Below are 24,228 nucleotides of genomic sequence, written 5' to 3'. Positions count from 1 at the left end.
GGACGTAATTGGCATTTGAATTTCAAAATTGTAAGGCAAATGTATTTCTATATATATATCATGCCTAAGAGATGTCTGTTATCAGAAGGGGCCATTATCAAGAATCCAGGATATCCTGGAATTACTATTTCAGTATTGGACTTCTTCCTCAATGGAAGGAATTACATCCGTTTCCAATGGCTTCTGGCTTACCCAGTAGTTCAGGAAGGGTGGGCTACTCAAGGTCTCTTCCCTTAATGTCCTCTTCAGAGACCTTGGGGACAAACCTTCTGCATTATGTTTTCCATTTTTGGAATGGCATTCTTCTCAAATTTCTATCACATTGGCTTATTTGATAAGCTACAAACCCTGGCTTTTCTGGGAAAGAGACTGATGACAACCAAGGCATCTTATGCTCCAGGGAAATTTATTGTGATAAGTAGCTTTGTATATGTATATTTGTTTAACAGTTTGGATTTGTTTAACTTGTTTAATTTATTGGATTTTGCCTTTTCTTTTTGTACAAGAGTTTCAAAATTGAGCTAATCTGCAAATACTGTCAATAAATTAGTATGGAAAATTGGTGACATTAAGATGTAAGTTATGTGAATTTCTGTGAGACAGGCAAGTTTGAAATTATAATTGTCTTAAGTTTTGTACAGAAAGAGTAAGTGGTATAAATTTCATGCAGAAATGACAGGATTTGAAACAAGGTCTGAAGAGAATTCTAGGGCTGGATGTTCAAACAGATTTCAGCTTCATATCATAGCCAGATTATAATTATGTTTCAGGTACACTGTGCTTCATGCATCCAGAAAATGCTCATCTGGTGAGGCCAAAAGAACGACACCTTTCTGGAGGGGATTTTCAAGACCAGTTGGAGCACCATGCAGAGATAACAGTGAATGCTTCACAAGAGTGTGCAGGTAATTTCCTTCTCATGCCTGAAAATGAAAAGTGTTTCCTACTACTTCCAGCGTGTTTTTTTACTCTTAGGATAACTGCAATTATCAGATCATTTTGAATAGGAGAAAGATAAAAATAAATTAATGTTTCTCTGTAAATTAGCAGAAGCAAAAAAAAAAAAATCAATACAAAAGAAATTACAAACCTAGACTTCATTTACAAATATTTTCTATTTAATGTTAAAACTGAAACATTAAACGTAATTTTTCATATAGTACAGTACAGATTGAAATTAAAACATTTGGAAAATGTAATGCAGGCAATTCTAGGACAATCTAACATGAAAACTGATTTACCTTTATTGATACATTTCTTATTCCTTGCAATTGTACATCATTACCATCAACAACAAAAACCTCCCATTTGGATGTGCAACTCTAAAAAATGAGCTAAATAAGTACTGGTGGCACTATTGCTTTTCTGAAACAAAGTAATGCAATGTTTGCTTCAATATTACAGAAGTTAAAAATACTAGATTCTTTCCTACAAATGGATTAATCTTAATGTGCCTAAAACAGTAAATCAGACTGATTCTTTGTTTTATTTGCAGGAACAAACTATGTTCTTTAAGAATATTGCAAGAGTAATTATGTCTTAAGAAGAACAAGCTGTTACCTTGGATTATGCTCCCCTTTATTTATTGTCACCTCTCCTAATATATATACACTATATTGCCAAACGTATTTGCTCACAACTGCTTCTGATTATGTGATGGTTGAGTGAATACTTTTGGCAATATAGTGTATATACATATATATACATATATATTTAAAGCTTTCAATTGGTGCTTCAGTTGTATGGACAAATGAAAGAATTTCAACTTGGCAGAAATATATGCTAATTTAGTTTATATTTTCCATCTTGTTCCAATAGTGCTTTATCCAAGCTATGGTAGCTTCAACTGATTTTATCTTTATTTGTATTTTTTTGTGTGCAAAACAAAATAAATAAATACTTGTAAGAGCAACTACAACTTGATATTTTTCTTGCATACCATTCAAAAGAGAAAGAACAATTAAGACACACTGAAAATATTCTGAGAACAGATGGACTTTTCCAACAGATGACTCTTCTGAGCAAAAGTGATAACATTTTGACTCTATCTAACCATTAATAGTGCTAGACAGTTTCAAGCAGTTTCCAGTCTTAATGAAGCACTTAAAGAACATTAAATTATTAACAACAGGCATTTAAATACCACCAATTCCAACACTCTTCCAAGTTTTTTCCCTTTTTAATTTTTCCTATGGCTTTCAAACTTTCATTGCGTAGTGGGTAATGCTGCAGTCAGCTTAATGAAAATATTTCAATGACAATCGTAGGAAGTCCTATCACCTTCCCACTATTCTGTGTTCAGGAAATGAGAGGACAGATCACAATTGCTCCCATTCCCAAACCGAAAAGATTTTCTGATCTAATGTGCAGTGCCATGGCAGAAAGGTTTATGCTAAAGGATTAATTCAAGCACAGTGCTTATAAAATTTAATACAGAAAATCTATTTGATATTTATTAAACTTAGTTTCTCCAGTTACAGTTCTGCATTATACAAAGCATTTTAATGACACAGTAGTTAAAAAGATCTTTACAAATTGAAATGCGATACCCTTTTCTCCAAATATTTAATTGCCATAAATTTGTTTAAAAATACACATTAAACGCATATTTCAGACACTAAACTTTCTATAATCTCAATACCACAAAATACATAGAATATACTATACAGATATGGGGGAAAAATCTGGTTAGTATATAATACTTTGCTCACCATTAACATACGTGAAATGCACATATACTGACTTAGAAATCCTAATTTGGAGCCCAAAGTACCCTTTTGAAATTTCAAATGTATTGCAAAGGAAAGGAAGGAAGAAAAATCAGTTTTATATGTTTAGTTTTGGTTGAGAACAGATGACTAAATAGTAAGTAAAAATGTAAGTCATGGACACAGCATGTACAATGCACACAACAGACAGCCATACTGCCGATCATAATCAGTACCAAGATGCATGTTCAAGGTTTTTTTTTTTTAAAGAAAGATTTTTTTTAAAAAAAAGATAAAAGGGTACAAATAACCTCTCTCCCCACCCCCATTGCCCAAACTAAAAGAAAATCTTCCTTACCAAATAATTTCAAATAAGATAAAAAATCTTTATAAATATATAAGCACTTTATCCTCCATATACAAAACTTCTTAAAACCATTTAAAAGGGAGTTGATACAAATGTGCTTGCAGAGACTATGCCTGGGCTGTGCAGCCACATTTTCAGACATCTGAATCTAATCATCATGGGGCAGTGGCTGCAGTTTTGATGTTATTTATTCACTAAGAGAAAATGGTTTTGAATCCAATATGCCAACATCAATTCTATTTTGGCAGTCACATTATCAGAAACAAAATGCTTTGCCAGAAAGGTTTTTAAATAGAACCAAGAAGCAAAGCCAACATTTCAACAGGTCAACAGGTTTTTTAGTGGAAGCGGTGGTACAAATGAACTGAATTTGTTCAGAACTTGGATTTACTGTAAATCAGTAAATGCGAAGGGCATGAACGCATTTAGTGAAAATGCTTGCATTTCCAGAATAGCCTCACTCCAGTGAGATTTATTAGTAAATTATCTCCCGTATGCTATTATAAAATGCCATAAATACATTGAACTTATCTAAAAGAATAAAACTGTTCATCACACTTTGTATTGTACAGCTAAGCTGTGTTAGTTACAGTGTGGGGGGAAATGAAGTTCATAATAGTGTTGACTAGTAAAGTATACTATTGAACCATTGGAAACTAAAATTTCCCACAATACTGCTTTTTGCTCAATTTAAAATCATTATGTTTTTGATCCAAATATTTATGAAATATTGCTATTCAAGACTCTTATCCTATGTTTGGAGGTTCCTTTCTCCTTCCATTAGTTAAATATAGTCAGCTTGATTTGCTCAGGCCCATTTAAACCATTTGAATAAAATACTGCAGGGTTGATTACAGGGCAAGGATTACACATAGCAAAGTAGTATTTCCTATAAACTGCAAATTTGGCAAACTATACAGTTATCTGCTGCAGCTTGACTTACTTGCCTTCGGCAAGCAAATATACCTATTGGCTCCATATGGCTGCACTTGCTTCGTAACACTCTTACATGGGTTGTTTTGTATAAAATCATAGTAATGAAGCTTCAACAATCTAAAAGAAACTGAAAGCATTCCTGCATAAAATGCGAAATTTATCACCACCATCAAAATGAGGATGGCTCAACACTCAATAGATATTGTGATGTAGTTAGATGTACTATAATCTAACACAGATAATAACAAACTTTGAACAGGCTTAATTTCATCTATTTCGGCATATAGATATAGTATTAGAAACACGTATATTACAAATTGCATACTGCCGTCAAAAGGTCTACAACCATTTGCTCTTCTTTACAGACGAGGGACTTAAATTGCATTTGAACACGTTGGGGTCATTTAGTCTAGTACCCTGAATGTTCATTTAAGATCCAAAAGGAAGTAGCCACGTATGTACAAAATCACTGGATCCCAGACTAAATTTGCCATCAAAACTTCATTTTAGAATGGTATATGTCCATTGTTTTATAACCTATTCCTAACGCCCAAAATAAAACTTTTATAACCTCTCAGTCCAATACAATCTGAAAAATTCACTGCCAACACTCTGACAAAGCATTTCAAGATCTCTAGTGGATTTCATCCTACCATTTGTGAATTGTTCTCCTAAAACTCAACAAGGTTTTTTTTTTGGGGGGGGGGGGATCGAAATTATATGTGCGATGAAGCAATTCATTTTGCTCACTGAGGTGTAAAGTATTAGGCCATCTTATAAAGACGCATCACTGGGATATATGAAAACACTGATGTGTTAATACTCAGTCATGGACTCGATAATATATAATATTCCAGAGTTTTCAAACAAAAATAATTGAACAATTTATGTTAGTCGTCAAGATGTACATGCAATGGGTTCAGAATAGATTAAGTCCAACTCAATAAAAGGCAAATTAAGGAAAGTCACTTGCCTTTGAACTTTAAGTTTATTACGTCCTTACATTTGACAATGAACTTTGGCAAATTACTCATGCACTCCTGAGACAATTGAATTCTTAAGTTAGGTGGTATTTTAAAAGTTGATAATTTGATTTCAATTGCTTGAAAATTTGACTGATCCTTAAATTGGAAAACAAACAACTTATTATGAATAAACAATTGATTTATTTAGGACATCCAAATAAGACCTCCACAAGACAGCTATTGCAACAGGTAATTCATTGCGTTTAAGTCTACATTTAAACCTAGAGAAGCCTTGCTAAATTAATAAAGAGACAAACACTTAGGAAGTATCTGGAGATATATAAAAAATCAGTCTGATATATACTATTCTAGTTTAAAAACAATAGATAAAAAAGAGACATTTTCTTACTGCTAGTCTATGTTAAATGGGTACAAAAGGAAGCAAGCTAGTCAAATGATCATTGCAGCACCTTATAAGAAGAGCGCCTATAATCCACGCTGGGATAATGTAAAGATTTTACTATAATAAATGTGTCAGGCACTTTCAAATGTCAAAGATGTTGACTTTTGATATTAGCAGGAAAATTAGTCTTGGAAAATTAGCTATCTATTATTTGATGCTAGCAGGAATCTGTGCTCTTCCTCTTGACTCTATAGTTTATGAAAATGCATATATTTTAAAATTGCTTTTCACAATTTCACAAGCAGCTCACATGAAACACTGAAAGCCCGCTAAAAATATTTCTTTAACTCTTTAATCTCTGCGTTAAGAGTAAATACGATAAATTGTTTGCTAAGGGAGTGATTTAAAAAATCTTCTCCAAGACAGCTGCTCACACTGACTGAAAGGAACATAAGTATGTGGAACACTGGTATGTTGCAATTTCATATAAACAGATGGGTTTTCCCATTATTGATTAGCTAAAGTGATTTTTGCACATAGTAAATTTACAGTGATAATTCAATCACTTAAATGGCAAAACCACAATATACTTTTTTGTATAAACAAAAATGCTGTATGGTTGTGCCTACATGTTTTTCTTCTGCTCTCACAACTCATTCTTGTGCTGCAGGGTGCAACAGTAAGCTTTAATTACTTTGATTACAAACCAAGTGGTTAGCAACTTCAACGTAACAGATCCGAAGTATCAGGATATAAAAGAAACCAAGTATCCCATTAGGATACAAATATCCATGAATATACAAACTATTCTTTAGTTGTTATAATTTATGAAGCTACTGAACTTTCACTGTCCCAAAGATACTGCAATACTAATTGGTGTAAAATTCTATCCTTCTTTCAAAACTCGCCATCATTTTGGCACATAGCTATACAGCTAGACATAATTTTAGTGCAATTGTTTTCTTGAACATGCATGTTCACATCTGGGTGGGTTTTAGGAACAAAGGCAGGCAAAGCAGCATATCACAATTCCACAACGAAAAGGTTTAGAGTCTGACTCTAAAGTACAAGCAACATGAATTGTCAACAAATGACAGCCACTAGAATTAGGAAAAAGAAGTATAATTTTACTGCTGGAGACTGACTGGATACCAGGTCCTAAGTGTAAAACGTCTTGTAAACAGTATTTAAAATCTTCATCTAAAAAGGCATAAGGCACACCAGACATGATAGGGACGCTAAAGCAGTATTTTTCTTTTAATCAGATAAGCACCTTCTATGAAAAGGTACCTTGCTTAAAGCAGATTTCCATGCATGATTCTTGCTGATCACAGTTATTTCATTATAACTAAATAATCTGTTCCCATCACAAACATTTAACATTAATGAATGTGCCACAGAACGGCATAAAAGCAAAGTTTCAAATTAATTGGACCGAACAGTTTAAAATGTCCCTGTAATTTACAGGTCTATTCTCTACCCCGTCTTGTCCATTACATAATTCTGACAAAGACAGATGTTTGTCACACATGGCGTTTTCTGATGAAGCACATCAGTTTCACCTAAGGAATTACTAATGTTAGAAGCTTTGGTGTCTAACAATTACAAGTTAGGAAATAAAAGAGGCTGCACCAAAGTACGAGATTGTCCATCTGAAACCATTCCTATTTTATACTCGGAAACCGAAGTCCATTTTGATTCACAACACACTGAATATTGCATTAAATGCAATATTTTGTAACATACTGAGATTATTAGTGTTAAAACATGTGTTTCAAAACTGATTTTCCATTCAAATACTTGAATATTTTGACTTCAAATGATTTAATTGATGATGAAGTTATAATCTTGTAACTTAGCACATCAATAAAACTGTGGCCATCATTAAGGGTTGACATAAATATGCAGGAAAATGTGTGTGTCTACACTTTAAAATCTATCAACCCTGACCTTTCTCTTACAAGCTCCACCATCACAAGACATTACAGAATAACAAAGCTCACAAAATACTTAAATAAAGTGTCTACATTTAATCTTCACTAAGTACTTGATTAGGTAAAATTCATAGGAAAAACAGCTAAGTTTTAAACCAACCCCAAAACACAGCTTTTAAAAACAAATTAAAATAAATAAGTCTTAAAACAGATTTGTTAGGCATCATTATTAGAATTCCAATCCAATTGCAAATCAGTGAATCCATCTTACATTAAAACATCGCAGAGTTTAAACTATTTTTAAATATATATTTTTTAAAATGGGGTCAGCTGAAAAAGTTCATTAACACAATGTTTGGAGGTTCTTACACACATGATGCTGGGAGACACAGGAAAGTGTTCCTTTCTCTTTGATTTCACTTTCTTTGCTTTCATTATGGCAGTCTTCCTTAATTTTTTTTTATGACACAGTGTTGAAAAAAACCAGAGGCAGCAAACCTCTTACTTCAATCCAGTTATCACTTGGCATCCAAACGCAACCAATGTAATCCCTGTCGGGTGTAATGTACCAGATCTGTCATAATACTTGCATTAAAGATCAGAGGACCCATAACTTTGTCCAGTTCTGAAAAAAATTCTACAGAAAAAAAAGAAAAGAAAAATAAACAAATTGAAAAAGACTGTTTCCCATGACATCTCCCAAAACAAATTGATAAAAGTCACATGCCTTGTTAGTTTTTATAAAACTATAATTCAAAAAGAGATTGGAAAATATATCAAAGCTTTATTGCTTTAATTGACTCAGCAGCAACAATGCTTATATATATATAACACAATCTTACCCTTTTGTTCTCTGGCAAGCTGATCTGCTTGGTCCCAAATTTCAGTGGCATATAGAAAGTTGGAAGTAACCTGGACGTAGCTGGCTGCCATCTGATGTATCCTCTGTGGAATAGTAACTGAAGAAGCACTCCCTGAAGGGTTAGTTGACCCTGACGAATAATTTCCTGAATTCCCTGGAGACAATTTCGGTGAAACTGGAGATGGCATACTGACAGGTTTGCTAAAAATTAAAAGGGGAACCTTTTTTTTACTAACACTTGCAAAACAGAAAATTTTACCAACACATGCAAAATTACAAAACTGCTATAAAGTTACATAATTCAAAACCTGCATTCTGCTATTAACTACAGAAATACAATTTCAATATTTGTGCCCTGGTAGCTGCAGCAGAAACCCATGTATTAAACCCATGTATTAAACCCATGTATTACCCATGTATCTAGTATTAAACCTCCTTTAAGCACCCTTTCTAAGGAGGTAACTGAATGTAAAGAGTACTAAGCACTCCTTGTTTTTATTTTTAAAAAAAGTTTAATATTAATTTCTTTGATTGTTGTGTGCAGCCCAGGGTAGTTGTGACAGGAAGCATATAATTTTTGCCCATCTAATTTTTCAAACACACAAACATGTACGTGTGTGTTTATGTTTATTCTGAAAACTGAATTATGATTGGGGTTCATCACTTATTTAAACCATTCAAACTGCTTATAAGCGTTCAATGATATTATTAGTGTTATAATGATACTACTATTGCTCTGGTATATGATATAATTATGCAATAAAATCCCCTTCCCCTTATTTATGAAAATTTGACAGAAGTCTGCATAAAGAAGTTTGAATCTTTCAGGCGAAAATAGAAACGTTCTGTCATATAAAACATATATAAAGAAAATATTTACCCACAAATTAATTAAAACGTAAAGCCTTATAGAACAACTGCTTTTATAATGCTTCAAAATTGGATTGGAAATTCAGCTATCCATTTCATGTTTTCACTGTTTAATTCATGCCTTCATGCAAAAAACAAAAAAATGCATTACATAAATGCTTACCTTCCCATACCAGGTGATGGGGCTTGAGAATTGTTATAGGAATTCTGTTTAGGAAAAATCCACAAATTTCAAAATGAATACAAATTAAATACTATACATTCTATAACAACAAATTTCTAAAAAAAAAAAAAATCAATCCATGAAGTGCTTTGAAATAGTCAATTTAATAAATGTTATAACACTAGGAAGAATTTGAGTAAGAATGGAAGTCAAATCTAGGCATAATTATTACTAAAATGAAGTGTAAAAATGTCTGCATAATTAAATAAGTGACACAATAAACTTTTCAAAAGCATGATGAATGAATTATATATCAATGATAACATATTTAGAAAAAGACAATCTTTCAAATTACAAGTTAATACGTTTTTTAAAAAACACACATTTTTACCTTCAAATGTTCAGTCAGTGTCTTGGAATATTTTAACGCACTTTCCTTCTTCAGCTTGAAAAGTCTTAAATATAAGAGGGACTGGCATCTGAGACTAATAAAAAGAAGAAAGCTACTACTTTAGAAATTTGCTAATAAAAGATCCTCACTGATCTTTAATTTATTTTAAAATAGAAATTATACTTCTACTGAGATTCTTTTTAAAAATTGCTTTTTTATTAAAATAATTAAATTTCAATAAAGATTAGAAAGAAATGCAAGTATTAAAACCCAAAATTAATAATAAAGCAAATAATTATTTATTTTATATAGTGATTGTGCTGCTTCCAGTATAAGCATATATTAAACTGGAATAGTAATATATGCTTTATCTGACCACACACAAAATGAAAGACTACCCAAATACGTTTTGCCTCTAGCTATTCCCATCTTGCTAATTTAGTTCTGAATACATACCATAATACTGCTAGCCTTTTGTCTGCAGCAGTTGCATCTGGTGCTGAGCAATTCTTTAGCTTCATAGTATACCTTCAACCAAAAAATAAGACAAATAATACATTTTAAAACTCTTTTTCACTTTTATAAAAAAAAATCGCCTAAGAGCTTGAATACTGAGCATTTTCCATTTCTTAAAACCATGTCAAGTATAGCAAAGATAAGAGTTTGTACACTGTACTAAGCTAAGTGTTAAGAAAGTGTTTAAAATGATATTTAGTTTTGCAAGCACTTGCAAAATATTAACTATTTCTATATAAGATTTAATACCTTACTTTTGCCACAAACTAAACAACGATATATCCTGTTATACATCTCCACTCCTATTGCACAATTGGCAAGGCAATTGAATTCAGATATTGACTCAGTACCTAAAGGCTATATGAATCTGCATGGGAGGAACCAAATCCAACTTAACCTAGGAAAGTGTAGTGGGACTGGGTTTTGGATCTGGTGCCATGTTTAACTTTCAGTAGGGCTGCTTTCCCTTGGATAGAGCTGGTGCACAATTTGGGGTGGGGGCATTCTGGACTACAGTGCAGGCTCAAGGAGCAAACTAGGGGAGCTTTTGGACAGATTCATCTCATTCAACAAAAAGAGAGATTCATCTTGTGCAGCAACTGCACCCATTCCTAGACAGGAAGGCCTTTCTTACAATCATTTACTTTCTAATCATTTCCCAGTTGGATCACAATGTGATTTACATGGCTTCCCTTGTAGACAATCTGGAAGTTACAACAGGTCTGGAATGCAGCAACATGTAAAGCTTTGGGTAGTTTGCCTGTACTTCTCCACTGCTCTCCAGTTTCGTTCCAGGTGCAATTCAAAGTGTATCATATCAGAGAATTGGGCATGTTTGCTCCAGATGCCATAAATGTTGCCATCTGCTGGGACCTAGAAAGCAGGCCACGATTCTCCTTGCTTTCCCGAACTGATTCTTTCATGCACTGAGTTAGGATGAGGCTTTAATCTGGTCAATGTAAATTTTGCTGAATGGAGGATTATTTTTGGGCTGTTGGGAGTTTTTGATGTTGATTTGTTTGACTCCTTATGTTTTTATTACTATTTCTGTGAGCCATCCAGGTTTATTGTACAAAAAAAACCCCTGCCATATAAGTCTTAGAAACAAATGGTGGCAACTGAAGAACACCTCTAGAACCAACTACTAATATAGTATATCAATTAGGAGTACAATTCCCTATTGTGTCCCTATTCTGGTAATTATACTAATTGATTGTCTATATAACTTACTTGATGAGCTCCACAGTTTCAGAATACATAGGGAATGGGGACTTGGATTCCTGAGCATTTTTCTCCAATGCATTCCCACATTCAATAAATGAAACTACAGCATCAAGGTAATAAACAGCTTTTTCAAACCTGTCAGACTAAAAAAAAAAAGTGTCTTACATGGAGATTTATGACCAAGTCAAAGAATTCACCTTAAAAGGATTCAATCAATAGACAATACATTTTTCTTACCAATGCATCGGCATTATGCTTTAATTTCTTTGCTTCTTGCAAGTAGTGATCTGCTGAGTAGCTTCTGCAACATAAAATGAAACGATAAAATTACAATATGTCTAATCTTTTTGTTCTGCTTATTTCATTATTTGTGTCTATTTGAGGATGGAATGCAAAGAGTATTTATTCAAAACCTGCATATAGCTAGCCATCTTGCAACGAACTGTGGGTGGCTCCCATGAAATAAAAAATATCCATAATACAACATAAAAACCATATTAAAGCTATTAACATTAAGAACAAAAACCTGGCACTAAATGAAGCTTCTGAGATGCAGTCATCTTATCCTATCTTGGAGATGATGGGAAAAGCTCAACTTTTCAACACTTTTTGGAAGGCTAGGAAAGTGGAAGCCTGCTGAACGTCAGGGTAAACAGTTTCCATAGGACAATGGCTGCCATAGAAAGGTCACACTTTTTAATTCCCATGAAGTGGCAAAGTTTAACAGAAGGGACTAGAAATAGGCTAAATATCACATTTAACTGAGACAGAATTTAAAAAAATGGAATGAAATGGAGAAGCCTGCCTCAATTGTCACTAATTTGGCATGGGAAAGAACTTTTCTTGGGTTGCACAATTATATACTGATACCAGGAGTAATAAACACTTTTAATACACTTTTAAAGTTATCTCGACCCCTTCCAGTCAGGCTTCAGACCCGGTTACAGCACAGAAACCGCTTTGGTCGCATTGACCGATGATCTTTGGAGAGCCAGAGATGGAGGTCATCCCTCCATCCTGGTTCTCCTTGACCTCTCAGCGGCTTTCGATACCATCGACCATGGTATCCTTCTGCGATGACTGCGGGAGGTGGGAGGCACTGTGCTGCGGTGGTTCTCCTCCTACCTCTCGGACAGGTCGCAGTCGGTGTTAGTGGGGGGGCAGAGATCGACCCCTAGGCCCCTAACATATGGGGTGCCTCAGGGTTCGGTCTTATCCCCCCTACTATTCAACATCTACATGAAACCGCTGGGTGAGATCATTCGCAGGCACGGGATAAGATACCATCAATATGCGGACGATACCCAGTTGTATCTGTCCGCCCCGTGCCAACTCAATGAAGCGGTGGACGTGATGAACCGAGGCCTTGAGGCCGTTATGGACTGGATGAGGGCTAACAAGCTTGTACTCAACCCGGAAAAGACCGAGTGGCTGTTGTGCTTCCCTCCCAACAATTCGACCAGTATTCCATCGCTCAGGCTGGGGGGTCAAATTCTACACCCCTCAGAGAGGGTTCGCAACTTGGGAGTCCTCCTGGATCCACAGCTGTCCTTTGACCACCATCTGACGGCTGTGACCAGGGGGGCATTTGCCCAGGTTCGCCTGGTGCGCCAGTTGCGACCCTACCTGAATCGGGAGGCCCTCACAACAGTCACTCGGGCCCTTGTGACCTCTAGGCTGGAATACTGCAATGTGCTCTACATGGGGCTGCCCTTGAAGAGCATCCGGCGACTTCAGCTAGTCCAGAACGCGGCCGCGCGAGTGATCGTGGGTGCACCTCGGTTCACCCACATAACACCTATCCTCCGCGAGCTGCGCTGGCTACCTGTTGATCTCCGGGTGCGCTTCAAGGTGCTACTAGTCACCCATAAAGCCCTCCATGGTAGTGGATCTGCGTACTTGAGAGACCGCCTTCTGCCAATTACCTCCCTGCGGCCAATTAGATCTCATAGATTGGGCCTCCTCCGAGTTCCATCTGCCAGCCAGTGCCGGCTGGCAACTACAAGGAGGAGAGCCTTTTCAGTAGTAGCTCCGACCCTTTGGAACGATCTCCCCGTGGAGATTCGTACTCTCACCACCGTCCAGGCCTTCCGCATAGCCCTTAAGACCTGGCTAGCCCGTCAGGCCTGGGGACAAAGATAATTGCCCCTCCCAAATGATGAATGAATGTTGCTCATTATTTTATTTTATGTTTTTGTCTACGTTATTGTTTGTATATCCCTCCCTTGATTTTATGTAAGCCGCCCTGAGTCCCCTCAGGGAAAAGGGCGGCCTATAAATGTTAATAAATCTCTAAATCTCTAATACTATTTAGGACACTTTGCCAGAAACCATGATGAAATTCCTGCCTTCAAAACAAACAAACAAACACACACAAATCCTGTTATCTTCTCCAAGACATAACTCCAGTCTAGCAATGTTCACTGTTCTTCCATCTGCACTGATACAATGCAGAGCTTTTAGAACAGGGGTCCCTAACCGGTCTGTGGCATGCCAGAAACCGGTCTCCCAACTGGTCCACCCCAACTGCAGGATGCAGACAGCACATGAAACCATGCCCCGTTCAGTCCACAGAAAAACTTCTCTCCACAGAAGCGGTCTCAGATGCCCAAAAGGTTGGGGGCTGCTGTTTTAGAATACTGGATGATGTTCCTATATTGGTGCTTAGCATGAGATCCTGTGTACAGCAGATGTACATCTGTACATCTCTGTGAATAACAGATATACTGGATTCAGCTTTGACTCAACTGCCTGCAATGTCATTAATGTGTTCAGATGGAATATACAGTAATGAATTTGGGTCAAATTTTGCAAGTTTGTCAGAAAAAGCAACTTTGGGATCTTAGGATATATCTATTGAGATTCTCAGTCATAGAGATCATGGTTGTCCCAAAGAGGCAACTGGACTTTCTGGTTTTTCTTCAGCTCAGCTCTTCAAAGGAAAACCAGAAAGTCCAGTTGCCTGTTGAAAAAGCACCTTTGGGACAACCATGACCTGGATGACTGAGAATCTTCATAGATATATCGTAGGCTGGAAAGTGAGTTCAAAATACCGCTCAGCTTCTGGGAACAATCTTATTCATCAGCAATTTTTAAAATATAACATATTGGCATCCCCAAAATGTAGCACTGCAAAACTCGAATGCCCCTCTGCATTTTTTGTAGCACAAACAGGCCAGATCTGTTAATGAAACAAATTCATGGAACAAATCTGACAATAGGACTCAGAACAAGCGTAAAAAAATAACAGAGCATTTTAACCTCTCAGGACATTCTACTACAGATGAATACTCACGAATGCTTATAAAATATGTTCAACTTAAAGTTTTTGGCTAGCAAAGAGTCTCCTATAACTTTTATCAAATTACAGTATAGTTATAGGGAAAAAATAATATGAACTATACCCAAATGTTTCCATAATTTTAGGAATGCATTCTAACAACAAAACCATGCACTTGTTTTTCTTCTTTGTTCTCACCTGTCATCAAATACTAGCTTTGCTCTTCGGGACTTTGAACTATTGGAACTTGTGGTGGAGTCAGGAGGACAATTAGAAGAATTATTTAAAACCTTTTCCTTGGGAAAAAAAGGGGAATACAGTTAATTAAAACACTATTTGGAAGGACAGGCATTGTAATTGCCAAGTTCAGGCTTGCCACAAATTTAATTTGACAAACAAATGTGTTAACCATTATAATAAATTCAAAACAGAAAGCAGGTGAGATTTTAATAATTGTGCTATTATAATTTGCATGAAGATTGTTAATACAGTAATTATTTGGCATCATTAATATTTGAATTATAAAGCTTTGTTGTCTCTGTAATGGTATACTAACTTACATTGAGCTAGGCTATGCAGCAAATATTTGACAAAAATAGGCTTCATCCCATTTAACTGTTTTTTCCCCAACAGAGCTTTTCATCTCAAAAATAGGAGAATTTGCAAAATGGACAAAATCATATTCTGCATGCTTAAATTTATTTAATGGCATGCTGGGAGGGGGATGGGAAGTGGATGGCTACCAATATCTTTGGCCACATCTGTATGTTCTTGGATTAAATATTTAACTATTTCCCTAGTGTGAAAATATAAGCTTATTTAGGAATGTCAGCATTAATTTGGATCATGTCAATTAGGCTAAGCTCTCAATATAATCTACACAAACCTGATCTGTTCCCCAACAATTCAAACATCTTCAAGGAAGAAAGAGGTCTTTGGACATTTACCCATTTAGGGACTCAAATGAAGCAATGTTCCAAATCACATGGACCTACCTGTTTTACAGAGGCAACTACATAAGTGCCTCTGGTATTAGGAAGAGGATTAATGGCAGGCCTGAGTTTTAGTGCAGGATATTTTTTTAAATAAAGTTTATATATGCTAAATTTCACACAAGATTTTAAAAAACAAGCTATAATCACTAATTGAAGGTGTTTTTTTTTACCTTTGTTTCTTTAGTGTTATTTGAAGCCTTTCCTTCCGTCTTCTTTTGCTTAGATGAGCTACTTTTAGTGCTGCTATTATCCTTGTTACTATTACTGCCTGATTTCAAGGAAGAAGACTGACTGATAGTTCTTTTCCGAGATCCATGCTCTTGCTTTGGATCTTTTGCAACAACTGAGGTTGTAGCTGGAGATGGGAGAAGATCCTTCTCTTTAACAGTGCTTTGCTTTGAAGACCTGTCCTCCCCAAATAAAATAGGAAACAGAATTAGAGATGATGTATTTAATTATATGCAAAGGGTATTTTGCTTTTGCACAAGCAATAAACTTTTGACAGTTATCTCAGATTGAGCAAAAGAATAGCTGGAATATACCAAGATCATATAAATTTGCAAAAGGAAGTTTACTTGAAACGGTTTACAACTTGTTTACTTGTTCCAACGGTTCACAATACCTTTAACAGCATCAACTAACAAATCTGCTTATCCAGGTCCTTAGGAAGAATTCAATAGGTAGATAAAATGCCAAATCCAGTCTAAACATCTGGCTGACTGTGCAACTAACCACAATATGCCAAAATCACAAAAAGATTCTATCTTCCCTAATCCTTGTCCTAATCCTTTATTCTTCAAGATATAAATAAATATATATCTGCCTACAATACTTTTCATCTAATCAAAACTGTCACAATCAAAATGGAAGCAGGTTATTTCAAATAAAACAAGGGAATGCAAAATAGCAGAGGAAAAGAAAAAGAAAAGAAAAATAGCAGAGGGTTAGAAAGCATTAAAAAAATTCCTCCTATAAATCTAATTAAGTAATAATCAATATATAAAGGTAGTACAGATATTTTTACATAAATTGATTTTGTTTTAATGTGTTATATTGTAAACTGCACAAGAGCTTTGACTATTGGGAAGTTCAAAAATAAGAATAAACAAATTAAAAAAATAAAATAAAAGGTATAGAAAGTTCCAGAGACATCATAGCAGCTAGAAGCACTTTATTTGAAGTCTCCAAATAAAGTATTTTTTAATCTAGAAAGATGGAGATGCCCAATATTTGGAATAGTATGTCTTAAAAATGACATCCCAAAGATTTAAAAACTGCAATGGAAATATGAAATGTGTAAGATAATACACTTGGCATCAGTGCTTGTTCAAATAATACAATACAACTGAATTTTAAAAAAGAAATGATTTGCTTGATCCCTAAATGAAATGAAAACAAGAAACTGAAGTACACCATGTACTTGTGTACTATAGCTTGGAAAGTTACTCACTCTCTATTACTAGAAGTCTTGTGTGCTGAAGAAGGTTTTTCTTCCACTTTAGTTTTCTTGCTTTCGGTGCCTCTGCTGTCTTCTGAGTTCTGTGACAGGACATTTGAGAGTTAATAACCAAGACAAAGTTTAATAATCTCAACTACACTGATTTTTATAAATCATCGCAATTCTCAAAGAACCCAGTGACGTTAGGATGATATGAGTGCGGAATGGGACAACTTGCCATAGTAATTTGTCACAGCCAACTCACTGCTGCCAACTCGCCATGGCCAATTCACCATGGAACAACTCACCATGGCCAACTTGCTGCAGGACAACTCAACAATTCTATTTAATTATTTAAAATAATCATATTTCATATTCCTATTTCATTTTGTCCCTCTTTTGGCATTACTTTTTAATTATTCTATTCCACCATTTCTTGATATTAGTGTAACTCTTGTCCCGTGGTGAGTTGGCCTTGATGAGTTGTGTCACGGTGATTTGGTTTCAGTGAGATGGCCATGGCAAGTTAGCCGCAGCAAGTTGGCCATGGCTGTGGCAAGTTCTCCTAGACCCTGATGAGTGATAACAATCTTGGCAAAACAGCTGCCTAAATAGTTGTGTAGCTGGGCCAGACTAAGGAAGCAATAAATATACATTCTTAGAAATTATATTAAGATATTTCCCAGTCTTATTTTCAGTTATATTAAGGCAAAATATCTTTGAAAACTTTCAGTGTTTCCCCCCATATTTCTCCCCATTTGGGCCAAGTTGCCTTTTATGAAGCTGTCAACCAACTTAGTCATTGCTATTTCTTCCATTTTTTACCACCCATAATTCCTTACAACTGTTACAAATAATATTCCTCACATCTCCTCAGTAGATAACATACATGGATGATACATTGATGATCTATGATGCCATAGTACAAGAAATACTGCTTAATTTGATGAATGTAAACAAATGTGACACCTTATTTTTTATTGACCACAGACTGTCAAAACAGCTACAACTCTTGCTATGTTGACAACAGCATTTTCTAAAAATGGAAATTTCTAGTCCTATTTACTTTACTATTTCCAAAAATACGTAGGAATATTTTTGTTATTAAGCTATTCAGTTAATAGGGCTGTGCAGTGCTTTGGCTTCAAATGGGAAAAAGTGCAGTAAGAGATGCTCCTGCGGCATATGTGAGGAACTCATTAAAGCAGCTGCATCTTTTCTCTGGCCTTTGCAGCCATTACATTGGCCCAGTATGATTCAAAAGACCTTTTCCAATCAAAGCCAAAACAGTACTGTGACCATTAATAATGTATTAAATCGGATCTACAAACATTGAGAATATCTTCTCATTAAAATGAAATAAGAATTATACAGCGATATAACTATGCACATATATTATTATATAATAAAACAAAATCAGTTTAAAAATAAACCTTGCAGGAATGACAAGCTGCATGGCGGACAGGAAAAAAGAATAACTTACCTATCTATCCTAAACCACCTAGTTATTTATTTATTATTGCTAAGCATTTTAAAAAAATATTTTCAATATTCTTGAAGTTTAATAAAATTAATGCAATTACTTTTAACAGTGAAACATAATTGCCCACATTTATTAACGTGGTTATAGACCCTATGTTCATAAAGGACTATATCATAATCTATTATTACATTCCACTTATACCTATATATCTATATCTAAACAAGGCTTTGCGTCAAGCTTGTAATCAATACTGTAGAGAACAGTACTTATTTGTGAACACTTAACATTTATTTATTAGATTTGTACATCATTTTTAGGAACTCTAGGCACAGGACTCTCTCCTCCTATTTTCCTCCACAACAACCCTGTGAGTTATGTTAGGCGAAGATCAAAATAACCTCTGGATGAAGGCCACCAACTTTAAAAACTACTTTATTAAATGTTCAGTTCTGATCACAAGTTTGGAGCTTCATTCTGGAAACTGACCTGACATATTTTATGCTTTTTTCTGCCCTTGCTGGAACTTTTGTCAGAAGTCGTTTTCTGGGGTTCTCTTGGATGTTTCTCGCACACGTTTTTCCTCTCTGATTTGGAGAGGTCTGTCTCTTTGTAAGGCTTCCCTGGTATTCTGGTTAGGAGGCTCAAGTCAATCTTCACAATAAGGGGATATCTTTCATCAGGATCACTGAGCGGTGAAAGGAGTTCCTTCTCTTCCATAGGAGAGAACATTCGTTGCCGTAAAAAATTGTCATCCTCCTCTATGGAAGGTTTAACAGGAGTCCTATTGCTGTCCGAATATTTGGGGGTTTGTGATGAAGGAGGAAGGCTCTCATTCTCGTCAGAATCAGAGGAGGAGGTATCTGTTTCAATGAATTCCTTAGATTTCTGGGTGGGTTTGTTTGCCACCTTGCATTTCTTCTTCTCTGTGATAGGCCGAGGTGACGGTTTAGGCTCCTTTTTTATATTTGGTTTTCTGGAGCCTTTTGTGGCTGCTTTGTGTCTGTTAGAGGGTATATTTGTTGCCATGTCCAGAGGGGTTTCACTTTCTATCTTCAGGCCTCCTCTGGGCTCTTCTACTGATGGCTTCTCTGCTTTTTTGGGCTGTTTCTTGCCTACAGTCCTCCTTTGGATCGCATTATCACTTTGAGCAGGTGACTTCTGTCGACCACGATTGCTCTCCGATCCTTTCTGGCTACCTTTTGAATCTCTCCCAGGCGTGGAGGATATGGAATCCTTTGATCCACTTTGGTCTGCATATCCTCCCCCTGTGCTCTGATCTCTCCCCTCTTTTTTGTAACCTTGGGTTGATGGGATGTTACTGTCAACGGAAGAAGCTGGAGATACTTTGTGTGGGTTCACCTTGTTTAGCCAGTTGTCAAGCTGCCACTTATTTGTTGGAGGTGGCTCAGGCTAAAGAAAGAAAAGAGGAAAACCCAAATGACAAAATTCTGCATGAATACAGCCTGAGAAAAACAGGGATTATTTTGCTCACTTCTCTCCTATGGCCCAAAGGCTGTGATCGCATCCAGATTTGAAAAGAGAACCATCTAGAAATGAGAGGAGGGCTGCCATAGCTTGCTAGATTTCTCAACCAAGAGAACTGCATCAGAATGACAGAATTCAGCTCACAATTCATACCATCAACCTGGAAGGAAGCACTGTTCTTTTCAAACAAGCAGATTCAGTGTTACCCAAAATGGCTGATACAATAATAACGGACACAAATCAGTAGCAATCCTTTCTGCTAAGAGAGCTATCCCTAGGGGCTCAGCTAGCACAGTACAGAAGCTTCATTGTGCAATTCAGATATCTGGTTTCTTGACAGTATAAACCATTGACTACAGGTAGTCCTCGACTTACAACCACAATTGAGCCCAGCATTTCTGTTGCTAAGCAAGACAAATGTTGTGAATTTTGCCCCATTTTACAACTTTCCTTTCCACAGCTGTTAAGTGAATCGCTGCAGTTGTTAAGTTAGCAACACAGTTTTAAGTAAATTTGGTTTCCCCATTGACTGCTTGTGAGAAGCTCACAAAAAGGGATCACATGACCCTGGGACACTGCAACCATCGTAAATATGCCAGTCATTTGCCAAGCACCTGGATTTTGATCACGTGACAATGGGGATGTTGCAATGGTTGTTAAGTGTGAAAAACAGTCATAAGTCACTTTTTTCAGTGCCAGTGCAACTTTAAACAGTTATTAAATGAACTGTTATAAGTTGAGGATTACCTGTATTTGTTGTTTACTGTTTTAACATTTGATTTGTTACTTATAATACATTTTAAAAAATATAACATTTTCAGCAGCTTGGATATAGCATATAACAGTTAGCACATTTTAAACAAATAAACAAGCTGGAACACAATCATTTTGAAGAATGGAAAAGGAATTCCTTCATTTTGGAATATCCCCGTATCATAATTCTACAAGGATGACATTTTTAAATCAGTTAAAATCATTTTTAAATCATCAAGGTTTGTGCGCATGCATTTTAACCCACTCTCCCTCCAGAGGATAGACTGTTGTTTGATCAAATCAATGCCATCCATATCCCACCACCTTATTTCCTTCTTGATAATTATCAAAGTGACATTTTGGTGGTATGTGACTTATGACCACAATTGGAATAGACTTTCCACTGCTAAACAACATGGTTAAGTGAGTCATGCTTGATTTTATGACCTTTTCTGCCACGTTTGTTAAACAAATCACTGCAGTTGTGAAGTGAATCACATGGCTGTTAAACAAATCAGGTGTCCTCATTGACTTTCCCCAACTGGGAAAGTCACAAATGGTGATATGACCCCAAGATGCTGCAATTGTCATAAATACATGCCAGTTGCCAAGCACCCAAATTTTGAACACATGACCATGGAAATGTGATGATCATAAGTGCAGTCATAAGTCACATTTTTCAGAGCTGTTGTAACTTTAAACAAATTATTTAAGTGAAGGACTTATATTAAGTGTAGAGTTAATTAATTCACCCAAGAATTCCTGCCTTTGATGTTTGGTGATTCCATTTCTATGAAACAAGAAGAGTTCCTCTAGCTTTCTCAACATACAAATGTTAATTTACAGTGTGTAAGATTTGGCATTCTTCCATCCATACGCTAGATCATGGAGAAATCTACGAAGTTCCATAAAACATCTACTAGTGCTTCATTGACTATGCTAAAGCCTTTGATTATGTGGATCACAACAAATTGTGGCAAGTTCTTAAAGAGATGGGAATAGCAGACTATCTTATTTGTCTCTTGACAAATGCGGGTCAAGAAGCAACAGTGATAACTAGATATGGAACCACTGATTGGTTCAAAATTGGGAAAGGAGTCCGCCAAAGATGTATTCTGTTGCCCCGCCTATTTAACTTAAATGCAGAACACATCATGAGAAAGGTGGAGATTGATGAATCAAAAGTTGGAATTAAGATTGCCAGGAGAAATATCAACAATCTCAGATATGCCGATGATACCACTCTAATGGCAGAAAGTGAAGAGGAACTAAAGAGCCTCTTGATGAGGGTGAAGAAAGAGAGTGCAAATGTTGGCTTGAAACTCAACATTGAAAACTAAGAACATGGCATCTGGCCCTCTCAATTCCTGGCAAACAGATGGGAAAGAAATGGAGATAGTGACAAATTTTATTTTGCTGGGCTCCAAGATCACCGCAGATGGGGACTGCAGCCAAGAAATTAAAAGACACTTGCTGCTGGGAATGAAAGCTGTGCCAAATCTAGACCGCATTCGAAAAAGCAGAGCCATACCCTGCCAACCAAAGTGTGTATACTCAAGGCTATGGTTTTCCCAGTTGCAATGTATGGCTGTGAAAGTTGTACCATAAGGAAGGCTAAGCGCCAAAGAATTGAGGCCTTTGAACTATGGTGCTGGAGAAGACTCCTACGAGCCCCTTGGACTGCAAGGCAATCAAACTGGTCAGTCCTAGAGAAGATCAACCCTGACTGCTCTTTAGAAGGCCAGATCCTGAAGATGAAACTCAAATACTTTGGCCACCTAATGAGAAGGAAGGACTCACTGGAGAAGAACCTAATGCTGGGAAAGATTGGGGGCAAAAGAAGAAGGGGACGATAGAGAATGAGGTGGCTGTATGGAGTCACCAAAGCAGTAGGCGTGAGCTTAAATGCACTGTAGAGGATGGTAGAGGACAGGAAGACCTGGAGGAATGTTGTCCATGGGGTCGCGATGGGGTGGACATGACTTCGCAACTAACAACAAAGTTTTGGCAAAATTTAAACGGTAATCAGAACAAATTGAACACATTTACTTCTGCAAATTTTGGAAATCCTGAGAGTAAATAGAAATCATCAGTAGTTTTTTGGTTTTAAGCTAAACAGGCATCAGGCTATGTTTGCTGTTAGAAAGTTTTGATTGTAAACAGATTATTTGTATAAACTAATTAATTGATTCCACAAAGCTGTAACATACAGAGTTACTGCTGTTTATTGAAGTACCTGAGGGCAATTAATGTCATGGTTGCCAGCCATAGCACTATTTGAAAGGCAGAGGGAAAAAAAACTTACCTCAGGAGATGCACTTTGAGAAGGCTCATTTGCCTCACTATCGCTGGAACTACTTTCACTTTCTGAGTCTGAACCCGAACTGCTTTCAGACCCACTATGGCTGCTTGAGTCATCCCTAGAATTATCTGCTCCTTCACTTGTATGCTGGGAAGGCTCAGAATTACTAGGAGAAAAAGGGAATAAAGAACAAAGGCTGAGAGGTTTTAAAATCTTGAAATCTTATTCACAGGATATGAAGAGCAAGTAACTAAACAACCATGGAAAAGGCTGCATTTGCAGGTAAAACTATTTCAAACCTAATTCTCAAAAATAGATTATATGCAACTACCATGCATATTACTTTAATATAACTGCCAGACATACCTTCCAGGTGTGCCTCTTGGTACTGTCTTATCAAAATCCTGTAAGTAAAGAAAAAAAATGCAGATTAGTGCTGATTAAAATTATGGTAATAATAGCTTTGTTAGTGTTTTATGACATGGATAAAGATGGATTATCTGTATAAATGAAAACTAAGGAAAACAATATGAAATTAGATTATCAACTCATAGTTTAAATACTACCACACATTTTGTGTAAATTTATATATCAGCTTTTCTTCCTGTATCTGGTACTTGAAATAAATACACTTATGAGTACAATTCCAGTGTTGCTTTTTAAATTTTTACAGTTTTACTTAAAATGAAGTAAATGACAGAAAACAGAGTAATGTTTCCAGTTGAGTTAATTTATCTGCCATGAAACCTCCCACTGTCTTTATTTTCTTAACACTTGATTAAACATTTTCTCCAGGCTTTTTATAATGGCCACTGTGATATTTTTTCACTAGTGATATAGTTTATTACATTTTTGTGTCCTGTCGGGTCTGTGCAATGCTTTTGATTCCATTAGAAAGAGGTCCTTTGGAAATCACAGGGGTAGGAACACAGCTCCTATTTGGGACCGACTAAAGCAGAGACATCTGTTAATATGATTGGGCAGGAAGTCTCCCTACAGCAAATCAGTCTTTCTGGATAAAGACAAAGCTGCTTTAATGCATTGGACAGGGATTGAATTGATGCTCCCATGCTCACTGAAGCACCTTTCCAACAGAACCTAAAGCACTGCATAGCCTTACTATTTCAAATTTATTCTTGAATTCAAGAAAGAT

The 24,228-nt window shown here is 36.1% G+C and overlaps 1 protein-coding gene and 1 long non-coding RNA gene across 6 annotated transcripts in view; one reads left to right on the top strand and one right to left on the bottom strand.

The window, feature by feature from the left end:
• The first annotated feature begins 816 nt into the window (after window positions 1-816).
• Window positions 817-1,964, top strand: LOC116504354. Its single transcript, XR_004254798.1, has 2 exons — window positions 817-905; window positions 1,496-1,964. It is a non-coding gene; the product is annotated as an uncharacterized LOC116504354 (long non-coding RNA).
• A 1,615-nt stretch (window positions 1,965-3,579) lies between these two features.
• The window catches only part of AFF4 (AF4/FMR2 family member 4), a 58,275-nt gene continuing 37,626 nt past the window's right edge, over window positions 3,580-24,228 (bottom strand). For 3 of the 5 annotated variants that reach the window (XM_032211322.1, XM_032211323.1, XM_032211324.1), the window contains 13 exons: window positions 23,442-23,479; window positions 23,079-23,241; window positions 19,022-19,945; window positions 17,065-17,153; window positions 15,785-16,019; window positions 14,818-14,915; window positions 11,577-11,640; window positions 11,346-11,482; window positions 10,056-10,127; window positions 9,600-9,693; window positions 9,209-9,252; window positions 8,156-8,376; window positions 7,832-7,950 (listed from right to left, as the gene is read on the bottom strand). In XM_032211322.1, coding sequence (XP_032067213.1) covers window positions 7,832-7,950; window positions 8,156-8,376; window positions 9,209-9,252; window positions 9,600-9,693; window positions 10,056-10,127; window positions 11,346-11,482; window positions 11,577-11,640; window positions 14,818-14,915; window positions 15,785-16,019; window positions 17,065-17,153; window positions 19,022-19,945; window positions 23,079-23,241; window positions 23,442-23,479 — 2,298 coding nt within the window. Of the gene's footprint in view, window positions 7,951-8,155; window positions 8,377-9,208; window positions 9,253-9,599; window positions 9,694-10,055; window positions 10,128-11,345; window positions 11,483-11,576; window positions 11,641-14,817; window positions 14,916-15,784; window positions 16,020-17,064; window positions 17,154-19,021; window positions 19,946-23,078; window positions 23,242-23,441; window positions 23,480-24,228 lie in introns of all 5 variants that reach the window. The other 2 variants (XM_032211325.1, XM_032211321.1) reach the window with 2 other exon arrangements.

Source organism: Thamnophis elegans, chromosome 2 (assembly GCF_009769535.1).
Source record: "Thamnophis elegans isolate rThaEle1 chromosome 2, rThaEle1.pri, whole genome shotgun sequence".
NCBI classification, from domain to species: Eukaryota; Metazoa; Chordata; class Lepidosauria; order Squamata; family Colubridae; genus Thamnophis; species Thamnophis elegans.
Note: the sequence above shows the minus strand (reverse complement) of the source record. Positions and strands in the feature narration are given on the sequence as shown.